At 44.9% G+C, this 12,723-nt stretch overlaps 1 protein-coding gene and 1 long non-coding RNA gene across 2 annotated transcripts; both read right to left on the reverse strand.

The window, feature by feature from the left end:
* Positions 1–4,843: 4,843 nt before the first annotated feature.
* LOC123083071 (basic blue protein-like) lies at positions 4,844–6,471 on the reverse strand. Its single transcript, XM_044505210.1, has 3 exons — positions 6,291–6,471; positions 5,693–5,789; positions 4,844–5,372 (listed from the first exon to the last, which is right to left on the reverse strand). Exons 1-3 carry the CDS (start codon positions 6,469–6,471, stop codon positions 5,225–5,227), a joined length of 426 nt encoding a protein of 141 aa, XP_044361145.1. The 3' UTR covers positions 4,844–5,224.
* Positions 6,472–11,559: 5,088 nt separating this feature from the next.
* On the reverse strand, positions 11,560–12,437 carry LOC123083072 (uncharacterized). Its single transcript, XR_006439202.1, has 3 exons — positions 12,335–12,437; positions 12,041–12,251; positions 11,560–11,964 (listed from the first exon to the last, which is right to left on the reverse strand). It is a non-coding gene; the product is annotated as an uncharacterized lncRNA (long non-coding RNA).
* Between the last annotated feature and the right edge of the window lie 286 nt (positions 12,438–12,723).

Below are 12,723 nucleotides of genomic sequence, written 5' to 3' on the forward strand. Positions count from 1 at the left end.
CCATCGCCTTGCGCCAGGCGTGATCAGAGAGTGCTGCCTCAACACTCGCCGGCTCCTCGGCGGCCAGAAAACAGAGGCCCACATGCTGCTGCTCGTCGTCGTCGTCGAACAAGTCGCTGTAGTCGATCGGCGCTGTGATCTCCTTGGTGGTGTCGTAGACGTCGGACACACGCCGGTATCGCGGGTGCCCGCTGTCCGTGTCCAGCGTGTCATCATGCGACGGCGGCGACACAAACTGTATTGGTGGCGTCGACAGTTCGGGCGTGCACGGTGCCGTCTCCGCTGCTGCCGGACGAGGCGAACCGGAGCCACTGTCAGTCACCGTGACTCCCGGCTCAGCGGCATATACCACCGTGAACACACCTGATGGTGTGCTTTCCTTTGCTGCTTCAGGTTTCCAGTTCCATGGGCGTGTCTCCTGAAACACAACATCGCGTGACACCAGCAGTTTCTCGGCGACGGGATCATAGATACGATAGGCCTTGGCACCTTCCTCATATCCCATCATGACGCCGGGTGTCGACCTGTCGGCCAGCTTGTTGATCCCGGGTCCGAGCTTCTTCACGTGCGCGTGACACCCGAAGGTGCGCAGGTGAGCCACGCTCGGCTTCTTGCCATGCCACAGCTCGTACGGAGTCACCCCATCGAGGCTCCGCGTCGGCGATCGGTTGAGGACATAGACAGCCGCCTTGACGGCCTCTCCCCAGAAGACCGCGGGCACGCCCATGCTCTTCAGCATGCACCTCGCCATCTCCACCACCGTTTGATTACGGCGCTCGACAACACCGTTTTGTTGCGGCGTGTACGGGGCAGTCGTGAAGTGCTTGATGCCGAGCTCGTTGCAGTACTCGACGAACGCCGTGGAGTTGAACTCCCCGCCGCGATCCGAGCGGAATGCGAGCAGCTTGCAGCCGCTCCTGGTCTCTGCTGCCGCTTTCACTTTTTTGAAGAAAGCAAAAGCCTCGCTCTTTGTCCTGAGTACCTCAATCCACATGTACCGAGAGTAATCATCCACAATTAACAAGAAATAATTTCTACCTCCCGGTGTTGGCGGAGAGATCGGACCGCACAAATCCGAGTGTACGAGCTCCAGGGACGCCTTTGCACGATATGTTGCAGCCTGCGGGAAGGGTAGTCGGTGTTGTTTCCCGAGCATGCAGCCATCACAATACTCCCCAACGTGATCCACATCAGGAATCCCACGCACCATCTTCTTCCTTGCCATGGCACACAATGCGCGGAAGTGGAGGTGCCCAAAACGTGCATGCCACAGCCAGGCCAGGTCGCATCCTTTGGACAGCAGGCACACCGGCTCAGCACACTGTAGGTTCAGCTTGTACAGACGGTTTTCTGAGCGCTTGACACGCGCCAGCAGCCGTCCCTCTTGTGCAAGTTACGGTTTTCTGCATGAAATTTATATTTTAATCAAGCAGTCATGTGCAATTTTCTTTAGGTTTATCATGTTCATCACTATAATCAGGGTCTTGTTTTCATATGTAGTGCTTCCATAATTTAACAATTTACCTAGTTCTATGCTTGTCCTTGCTCATTGATGTCATGTGCAATTTTTGTTTCTCCTGGTGTTCAAATTTACTTTTAGGTTTTCCTTTTTATTCCAATGGTTAGGTTTATTTTTTATTACGACTGCCTGACTCTACTGTTCTTGCGCGCTTTTGCTTTGCGCAAGTTCTTGATTTATGTTGTGCAAGTTACGGTTTTCTGCATGAAATTTATGCTTGTTTTTCATTACCGTACTTGCGGGTAGGTTAATTTATACTTGTTTTTCACATTTAGCATATTATTATTTTTTGATAGTGAACTTTGCCTGATTTAACAATTTACCTAGGTTTAATGTTGTATACTTGCTCGAAGATGTCATGTGCAATTTTTTTTCTTTGGTCTGCAAATTTAACATTTTTGACCTTAGTTTTATGTTTCCTTTTTTGCTCGTAGATGTCATGTGCAATTTTTGATTCTCTGGTCTGCGAATTTAATTTGAGGTTTTTCTTTTTTATTCTCATGATTAGGTTTGTTTTTTACATTACTGTATGCATTTTTGGTAGAGAACTTTTGCTGCGAGGTCTCAATAATTTTAGGTTAGAGCTTACATATGTATGATTATTATCGTACTTGCTCGTAGATGCGATGTGCAATTTATGCTTCTTTTGTTGTGCAAATTAATTTTAGCTTTTCTTTTTATCCCGATGCTTTATTTTTGGTTGCAGTCATGCAAAATTATTTTTAGGTTTTTCTTTTTTTATCCTCATGATTAGTTTTGTTTTTTAATTTGAGCGTATGCATTTTTCATAGTGAACTTTGCTATGAGGTATGAATGATTAGTTTAGGGATTACATATGTATGATTATTACCGTACTTGCTGCTAGATGCGATGTGCAATTTATGCTTTTTTGTTGTGTAAATTAATTTAGGTTCTTTTTTTATCCCCGTGCTTTTAGGTTTGGTAGAGGTCATGCAATTTTTTAGGTTCTTTTTTATCCCCGTGCTTTAGGTTTGGTAGAGGTCATGCGATTTTTTTAGGTTTTTCTTGTTTATCTTCACAATTAGGTTTTGTTTTTTTACTTTGAGCGTATGCATTTTTTATACTGAACTTTGCTGTCAGGTATGAATGATTAGGTTAGGGCTTACATACGTATGAGTATTACCGTACTCATACATGACTAGGTTAGGGTTCTCCCCAATATCGTGAAAGGTGTAAGAAGGAAGGTGGAGGGTAGAAGTGCCGGTCGAGTTGTTAACGGGTTGCGGGTGAGGCTAAGAAAACTGAAGTAGATGGCCCAGAAGATGAAAACAGAGAGTACAGAAAGCCCAGATTTGTGGGCTGGTGACGTGAAAGGAATCGACTAACTCTTTTTTTAGGCTCAGTCGATCTGAGTTCCCTCTGTTCTTGTGTTTTTTTTTTCTGTCGACTGACCATTCCCTCTGAATTCAGTCGATTGGCACATAGCCAATCCCCACATGGTAAACTAAATTAGAGTATTAGACACTAGGACCGAGAATGTTGAGTGCCGAGTGAGGGGGTGTTTGGTTGCTAGGGACTAGATTTTTTTTAGTCCCAGGGACTAAAAAAAAGATCCTTCAGTAGAGTCTTTTTCTAGTCCATATAAAAAAAGTCTCACCTGTTTGATTACATAAGGACTAAAAGAAGCTTTTTTTTAGTCTAATCCCTGTAATCAAACAGGGCCTTAGTCTCGTCACAGAGCCTGATTGATGGGTGTTCACTAGCAATCACTATGGCCCTACAGGATTCCATCACCTGCACATAGACCAAGAAGAGAAATTTATTGGGTCAAGAGTTCATGAATTTACTAGTTGAGACTAGGCTTTGTCCTGTCATCCTCAACAGTGATGTACGGCCTCTCTTCCAAAAAAATTTGGAGTTAATTCTAACAAACTTGTATTAGTTTGATCAAGTCCATAGAAACATCTAAAACCAAATTAGTACTATGAAATTTCTTCTATTAAATATATTTTCATCATAGAGTTGGTTGAACCTAAGCAAGTTTGATTTAGAACAAACCTAGAATTTTGATTATTTTTGAACGGAGGGAATATGCACCTCTTTTCCGATAAAGGGTTTCCCCTCGCTTTAGATTATAAAGCATCCAACCGATACATCCAACTCACTGGGGCCGCAGCACAAACAAGCCCAAAAGGAAAACAAGAGAAAGAAAAGAGAAACAATGCCGACACCGGCAGATCAACTAAGCGACGAAGACCGGCAACCGCTGCACCCTCCGGGAAAGTACCATCGCGTTCCTAGCATTCCAGAGCGTCGCGTACCAAGCAACACCTTCAAGAAGGAATGCGACGACGCCGTCGCTGTTGCCGAACAAGTCCTAGGGTTTCCCCGGTACGCGGAGGGCAGTGGGGAACGGGTATACCCGACGCCCTTCGGGAAGGTCCGGCGGCGCCCGCGGGCGTCACCAAGTCGGAGCCGGACGAGCCGCCAGGGATTTCTCCCGACCCAGACAAACACCACTACCCTGGACCTCCGAAATGCACCACCCAATCTGCCGCCAACCAGGCTGTGCCACCACGGTCACCGAACCAACATCGCCGTCTCACTGGGGCCGCCAACGTGAGACTTGGGGGGAGGGAAAGGAGATAACGGCCACGGGGGCAGCCGCAACTCGACCGGCGGGAGGGGACAACCTCCATCGCTCTCGCGGAGCAGACAGGACACGGCAACAAGGACTTGCCAGGCCCCAACGGCCCGGCCGGACCCATGTGGTTCTGGACAGTACCTATCCCCACGCTGCAGCACACCGGCCAACGAAGCCAGCACCACCCGTAGACCACCGACGCCTCGCCACCACCAGGGAGCAACACCGCCGCGCCGAGCCGCCGACCCGCACCAGCCTAGATCGGGCCCTATATGGCCCAGATCTGGGCCGAGCGGGCACCACCAGCCGCCAGCGCCACCCGCGACCAACGGTCGCGCCGCCGCGCCAAGGGCACCCGTGGCCCACGGGATCGCCGCCGCAGAGTCACACCGCTGCCGGCCGAGCAGCACCGCTGCCGTCAGGAGGCCGCCACGCCCCCCAACACGCGCGCGGGGAAGGAACAGCCCACCGCCTCCCGCGCCGCGCGGGCAGGGCCCGGCGGACCAAGCCGGCGACGGGGGGAGGGAGGAGATGGACGGGAGGGGCGGAGGAGAGGGGAGAAGAGGGGTTCGCCCGCCGCCCGTGAGGGGAGGGGGGGCGAGCGAGCGAACGGGGGCCGGTGGAGGGGAGGGGGAGAGGGGGGCGGGACGGTCTGAGGTGCATGCGCCGGCGGCCGGCGGCGGCTAGGGCGGAGGCGGCGGCGGGGGGAACCCGCCATGCTTTTTTTTGCTCTCTTCGAGTCCGAGGTAGCCAGGTGGAATATCATTATGGCGCTAACAAGGAGCAGTATTAGAAGCTATAAGATTAATCTCTATCGCACGATCCGTCAACCTCTTCTAGCTCCTTGGACAAGGCAAAACGGGCTTCACCTTCAGTTACTGGATTCATAATTATTTTGGTGACATATATTATGCTTTCGGAATAATTGCCCACTTGCCAAAACAAGAAATACACGCACAACCTGCGGTGCCGGCTCAATTTTAGAGATGTCTTACAACGGATCGGCAAAGAGCATGCACATAATTTGGATTTCCTTCCATTATTTGAGGAATATAATTAAAAAAAAGACAGGCATATCAAGTAGACAGCCTATAGATGGATCATCTATGCGTTGTGATGTGAACTTCAAGCTTCATTCCACCCTCACAGTCTCCAGGTTTGCTGCTGATGGCGTACATCGGGCCTTGGCTACTGAGCTCGAGCTTGTCGTAGCCAGAGGTATATGTATCGTCCCCGACAGAACCATTGCTGAAGTTTTGGCCATGTGAGAAGGTGTCTTATTTGCACAGTTGAGGGGCTACTCGCATGTGGTAATGGAGGCTGATTGCCTAGAGGTCGTGAATCTCTGAAACTCGCATCACAACCTCAGATCGGTTGTGACGTCTATCTTCGATGAAATTAAGGGAAGAGCCATGGAGTTTGCTTTTTTTTCGGTTCGGCACGTCAATAGGGAAGCCAATGTTGGAGCTGACCTATGTGCTAAACATGCCACTGCTTTATCGGTTTCAGATTGTTGGTTGGAGTCTGCTCCATCCTTTATAGCTGCAAGCCTTATGGCTGTTTGTAACAGAATTTCTATCATGCAATAAAGATCCCTATTTCCAGTCAAAAAAAAATCTTTATTCACTATCATCGCGTTATGCATCTTCGGATTATACTTGAACACTGCATCAATGGAAACATGGTCAGTTCCATATATACACTCGTTATTGCTTAGCATTAAACCAGGGCCTACTAATTAAAGAACAAGTGTATGGATCTTATAACAAGGGCCTATTGATTAGTGTGTCATGTGCTCTAATGCATCGTTCGTCTAACAGTCTCTCCTGTAACTAAAATTTCAATTACGCAATGATCTAGAACAAGATCGATATCATGGCTAGGACTCCAGATGCTATGGTGATACAAATTATTTCCATCACGTGAAACATACTCTCTCCTTTCCTAAATATAAGTCTTTTTAGAGAATCCAACAAGTGACTACATACGGAGCAAAATGAGTGAATCTACACTCTAAAATATATCTACATACATCCGTATGTCGTAGTCCATTTGAAATGTCTAAAAAGACTTATATTTAGGAACGGAGGGAGTATAATATAACATTTCATACTTTGAAACAAACATTCATGTGCATCAAAATTAACGATTATCTACCATACTCACCAAGCACGTCACCAGGGTAGAAGGTCTTGTTCCTCTCCCAGCCATGAACACCAAAGGTCCATCCCTTTTGACCTCCGACTATCCACTCCGTCTTGCTAAAACCACTGGTTGCGAAGCACAGGGTTAGCACCAACCCAAGAGCAACGGCGCCAGTGCTGCTCATGCTTCTACCTAGTGCCATTGCCGCTTTTTCACTATTAAGGGCGTGTTCGGTAGCCCTCTGGCTACTCAACTCCTCGACTCCAGCCTTGGAGTCGTGCCGAACGGTTCAACTCCTGGTTATTTGACTGAGAAGCTGGCTCGATGCTACGTGCAAAATCAACGGAGTCGCGGAGCTGGAAATACCTGGCTCCATGGAAACTGGGAAGCTGGATTCAGCAACAATTACGGGCGTATGCCACCGCCAAGTGATCGATGGACTGCACCAATCGTTCCCTCGAGGCCACTCCACCACACCCACGGCTCCTTTTCCCCTTCCCCCAACCCTAGCCGCCGCTCTGCACCGACAGCGCCGGCGCCCGCGCTCTCCATTGCCACTTCGCACCTTCAGCGCCGGCGGCCGCTCTCCACCGTCGGTCGTCCGCCGCCGTCGCAAACCGTCTCCTTCGTCCCCCACCACCCATCCCCGCCCTGCTCACCCTCATCTGCTGCTCTGCATCGACAGCGCCGGCGGCCGCGCTCTCCACCGCCGGTCTGCACCTTCAGCGCCGGCAGCCGCGCTCTCCATCGCCGGTCGTTCACTGCCGTTGCGAACCATCTCCTCCGTCCCCGACCACCCATCCCCGAGCAAACACTTTCTGGCCTGCTTACCTCGTCAATCGCTCGCAACGAGAAGCTGCAGCACTGAAAGGGTCGCTCACTCCTGGAGTTTAGGTTGGAAGCTGGCTGCTAGATCTGGGCGACGGAGTTGAGGATTTTGCAGCTGTGGTGAACTACCGAACACGCCCTAAAGCTCACAAAAGTGAATTTGATTTGCGTTGGTGGGGAAGGGAAACCCACTATTTAAAGGCTCCTGATCAAGGTTCAGTCACTCATGCAATATTTGAAATTAACTGTACTAATTAAGAAGTAAAGACATTTACTTTTGATTTGTTCCAAGATACAAGAGCTATATATCTAGGAAAAATCTGCATTAAATTTGCTGCGCATTTAATTTTATATTTCAAGATCATATAAAGACATATAAAGTAAATGTAAGAGATTTTATTATTTCTACTAATGTGTGCGACTAAATTTCATATTCAACCACACCTCTGCTTTTGTGAGGTCCATTTACAATATAAGATATGTTATAATTTTCTTTAGTATTTTTAAATTGCTTTCTTTTATTGCATTAGATATACGGAAATATTAACGCCCACACGTGTGGCATGTTTGCACTTTGCCCACATGCGTTGATACACGTTGATTCTGTTTTGCATGAATCCTAAAGAAATCTGTTAGATTTTCAGTGCCATGTGGGCATCATCGTGTGTGTGGGCGTTAAAGAGTTCACCCACACGATCCACAACACGCGGTTGCCAGCTGCGCCGTGTGGGTGAACCAGTTTCTGCCCACACAGTCACCATGTAGTCCACGCGCGTGTCGGCGAATTGCTCTTCGCCCACACGACGCTCGTACGTTGTTAGATGGCAACTGTAGTTGAGCGTACGTGGCAACTAGGTAAACACACATGGCAACTATGATTCGTTGCTAGATGGCAACTGCAGTTGTGCGTATGTGGCAACTTGGTAAACACACATGGCAATTGTGATTAACCATACATGGCAACTATGATTGGACCACATGTGGCAACTAGTTAATCACACATGGCAACTATTGTTTGATCACGTAGGGCAAGTAGTTTATCATACATGGCAACTATGGTTTGAATACACGCGGCAACTACTGTTACTTAGACATGGCAACTACCGTTACTTAGACATGGCAACTACATTTGCCATTCCGGGTGAGTAAAGTTGCCATCCCCCGGGGTAACTAAAGTGCCATCCCACGGGCGCGCCAGGATGTGTGGGCAGATTTGCTTCATGCCACACACGCGGGGTGAGGATGAATAGTAGTTTCTTGGGTGTGTGGCACGAAGTGGCTACACCCCACACGTGTGAGTAGCTCTAATGTTCGCCCACACATGACCCTTGTGGGCTACCTCCTGCTGACGCCACATGATATGTGGGCGGATGTCTAATATGCCACACGTGTGGACGTGAGTAATTCCAAGGATGGAAACATTAGACTCTACACCTTCAAAGATAAATTTAATCCTTTTAACAAGCTACGTTAGAAATAGGCTCGTATTGTAGTTTGCAACTGTGGTCAAAAGGAAGATGAAGGTCGCCTCTCGTTTTCCACCCCTAACCCTAGGCGGCTAGGGCAAACTCTCCCCATCATGTTTCACCGGCGACCCCGTGCATTCGTCTCCCCTCTGTCTGCCACTCCGATGGCCGGTGGTGGGAGGGAAATCCCGATGCCTCTGCTCCGGATAGTAGTTTAGGTTAGGTTTTTTTTAGTCCCCGCACATGTGGCGCTCGGACGAATGGCCACGCTTCTTCTTTGAGTTTGTCTTCCAGGCTTCGATCCTCCTCGAGTTCGTCCAGCTAGATGTATAGTTGATGGAGCTCCCATGTAAATTCCTACCATCTCCTTGGGACAATAGGGTCAGGGTTTCTCGTCATGTGACGAGATTTGGTGTCAGGTGCTTCGGATGTATGCAAGGGTACAACAGCGATGACTATGGCTCCAAGACCCTGGTCCTTAGGGGTACGTGTAGGGAGACTTCCCACTGTTATCGATAAGGTCAAGCTGGCTCCGGTAGGGGAGCGACGACAACATCGTGTCAACTACTTGTTTAGGTTGCAATAGTGGTCGTTCGTTGGTCTCGGAATCTCGATGTAACCTCACAAAAAAAGATGATGAAACCTAACAACTATATCTCGCATTCAGCGAGACGGTAGGATGTCTCGCTGAAGGGTTACAGTAATTGGGCCGGCACATTGGCGCATAGTTAAAGAAAAAAGGGAAGGGAGAGGAGAGCATGAGGGATCAATCCCTGGAGGTCCAGGAAGGTAGCGAGCGTGGCTTAGCCACCGCGCCCACCTACTATTCTTGTTAAGTAACAGGGGCGCCACCTACTTGAAGCGAGTAGAGCCTATTTTATTGTTTTTAACGTTTTCTTTTTTTTCTTTCTTTTTTCTTTTCCAGGTTTTTAGTTTTTTAATTCTATTTTCATTTGTTTTCCGTTTTTTATTTTTATTTGGTTTTCATTTTTTTCATTTTCTTTGTTTCTTTTGGTTTTCATTCTACATTTTTTGTATATGTCAACAACATTTTTCTAATGCATGTTTAACACTTTTGCAAGACAAATTTAATTTTCTTAATACATGATCTACATTTATATACACATTTTCAATATTTTTTTAAATGCTGGAGTAACATTTTTCAAATACATGATTAGTTTCTTTAATATTTGGTCAACATTATTCCTATACATAGTTTTTAAAAACTTCAAATGCTTAATTAACATTTTTAAAATACAACATTAACGTTTTCTAATACATGGTCAATATTTTTTTCTATGCATGTTTAACTTTTTCAAATGCTTGATTAACACTTTTTAAGTGCAATATTAACATTTTTTTACGCACATGGTCAACATTTTTTCTCAACACATTTGAAAATTTTCAAATTCTTAATTAAGATTTTTCACATACTTGTTCAACACTTTTTCAAATGCTTGATTAACATTTTTATATACATGATCAAAAAAACATCATTTTTTAATACAAGATAAACATTTTTTCCATACACATTTAGCATTTTCCAGAGGGGCTTGATTAACATTTTTTACACACATGATCAAAAAAAATATCATTTTCTTAATAAATGGTAAAACATTTTTTTCTATATAGATTAATCATTTTTCAAATGCTTGATTGACAGTTTTCAAATACTTGTTTAACAGTTTTTTTTTCAAATGCTTGAATAACATTTTTATATACATGATCAGAAAAAATCATCAATCTTTAAATACATGGTCAACATTTTTTTCTGTACACGTTTAACATTTTTTCAAATGCTTGATTAACATTTTTCAAATGCATGTTTAACACCTTTTCAAATTCTCGGTTAAGATGTTAAAAAATACAAGATTAATTATTTTCATACAGGTTTTTAACATTTTTCGTATACGTGATAAATACTTTCTCTATACACATTTAACAGTTTTCAAATGCTTCGTTAATATTTTTTGTACAGTGTTATATATATATATATATATATATATATATATATATATATATATATATATATATATATATATATATATATAGGACAAATTTTATCTACAAACAATGGTAGTTACCCCCTAGCCGTCTGTCCTCCACGTGTCACTTCTTATCCTAAGCCAAACGGGTTGGTGGATGAGAAAGAATCCAATAGCCGCCAGCTAACAAACATCTAATTAAATAATTAAATAAATGATGAGAGTTTGTTCAACAACCTGCTACTTCCTTGGCCGGCCGAACGAAACACCATGAACAGATAAGATCTTTTTATAAGTTGAACGTGCTGGCCCAAACATCTCTTGTATTTTTCTTTTTTGAGGAATCACTTGTATACTTCTGGCTCGAGTAAGTAGAACTACATGGTTTGGAAAATACTAGTATATAGTATATTGTTTGGAAAAACAGCATGTAGTATATTGTTTCGAAAATAGTATATCATGGAGTTTGAAAAAAAGTATATTTGGGAGCTATGAATATATAGTTTGTAGCATCGAGTATATGCACGGTGTGAAGTTAAAAGGAGTATACAGTATGGTAGTATGTAGTATGGAGTACACAGCGGAATTGAAAGGGGTATATACAGTATGGTAGTATGTAGTATGGAGTACATAGTGTGGAATTGAAAGGAGTATATCGTATGTGCGGACGAGTATATATAGTTGAAAAACGTGTATTTTGGTGTATATGCATACTTCCTGTTACAAAAAGCAGTATCTATATATACTTACAGTGGCATATGTTCATTTAATTTGTATGCCCATATATCGTCATGTGCATATGATTTATAGGCATGTGAAATAATCTGTTTTGGAAGACCACAGAAGCATAACCATAGGGTATACTCTTATACGAGTATGTATGTATGTGTGTAATATAATTTTTACATGGTATAGGATAGACTAATTTTCCGATGGAAAAGTAGCTAGGCAGAATATACAAGGAAAACTGCAAGGAAGTATATGTTTTTTCTTAAGGGAACCTCAAGGAAGTATATACTATAACCATAGTTAATGCATTTCAGTGTTAAGTATACCAGCTTGTACATGGATGTGACATATTACATCACCCGTTGCATAAGGGGAGATACGTTTATACGCATCGAAGCAAGAACAAAGTCTTTTTTCCCGCAAAAACAAAAAGATGTGAATACATATACATTCTGAGGGACGCCTTGCTGTTGCTGGCTTGCTGCTCATCGTCAAGTTGAACGACCTGTATCATCGTGGTGGAAGCCAGTGATCAATATGGTGATGATGGCTAAAGAATTGCATGGTCTGCAGCGTCGGAAGGGAGATCTGTTTTGGGACGGAGGTGCGGTTGGGCGGTCGGCTGTACCATAATGCATTCGATCTGTTTCTTAGTGAAGGCGACGTGTGCTCGGCCAGCATATGGATCTGCATACAGCATGAGGGAAAATGAAAAGCATCCAAATCTCCAAATTGATTTTACGAAGGGATTAGATAGACATACTTATACACACATGCATGCAACGGGATAGGAGACGAGGTCGATTCAATATTCCACGGTGGCGGCAGGTGCCGCAAGGTCGCGGACGTCGATGGTGGCGGCAACTTTGGTAGGCGCCACACGTTGGCGGACGATCACGACGGGGGCTGCAGCTGTAGGCATCTGATGGCTACGTCGATGCAAGACATGCCATGGCGGACGACCGAAGAGCGACCTGAGCGACGTCGGAATTCAACAAGACCAACAAAAAAATCAATTAGGATGCTGCATGCAAATCGACTAGAACATCATGCATACCTTTCTTTTCGCGTCATTCGTTGACTCGCCGGTGCACTGATGCATCGTTCTGATCTAATCATAATATAGAGACGACCAAAACGAATGGATGAGCCAAGAAAATTGAGAGGTCAACTAACTAACGTCGAGCAAATAAAATCCAGTTTTTCTCCATCGTGACCCGATAAGGAACGCTCGGATCTAAAAGCAATCGGACGGCAGTAAAGATAGAGGTAACTACCACCTAGTGGTAGCATCTATTTTCCCTATATATATATATATATATATATATATATATATATATATGTTTCCTACCACCCATGGTAGTTACCACCATTTCCGTTTTGTATATTGTATGTAGTATCTGTCAAAACCGAGAGTATGTACGCGTAGTATGTAGTATATAATAA

This window comes from Triticum aestivum, chromosome 4A (genome assembly GCF_018294505.1).
Source record: "Triticum aestivum cultivar Chinese Spring chromosome 4A, IWGSC CS RefSeq v2.1, whole genome shotgun sequence".
NCBI lineage: Eukaryota > Viridiplantae > Streptophyta > Magnoliopsida > Poales > Poaceae > Triticum > Triticum aestivum.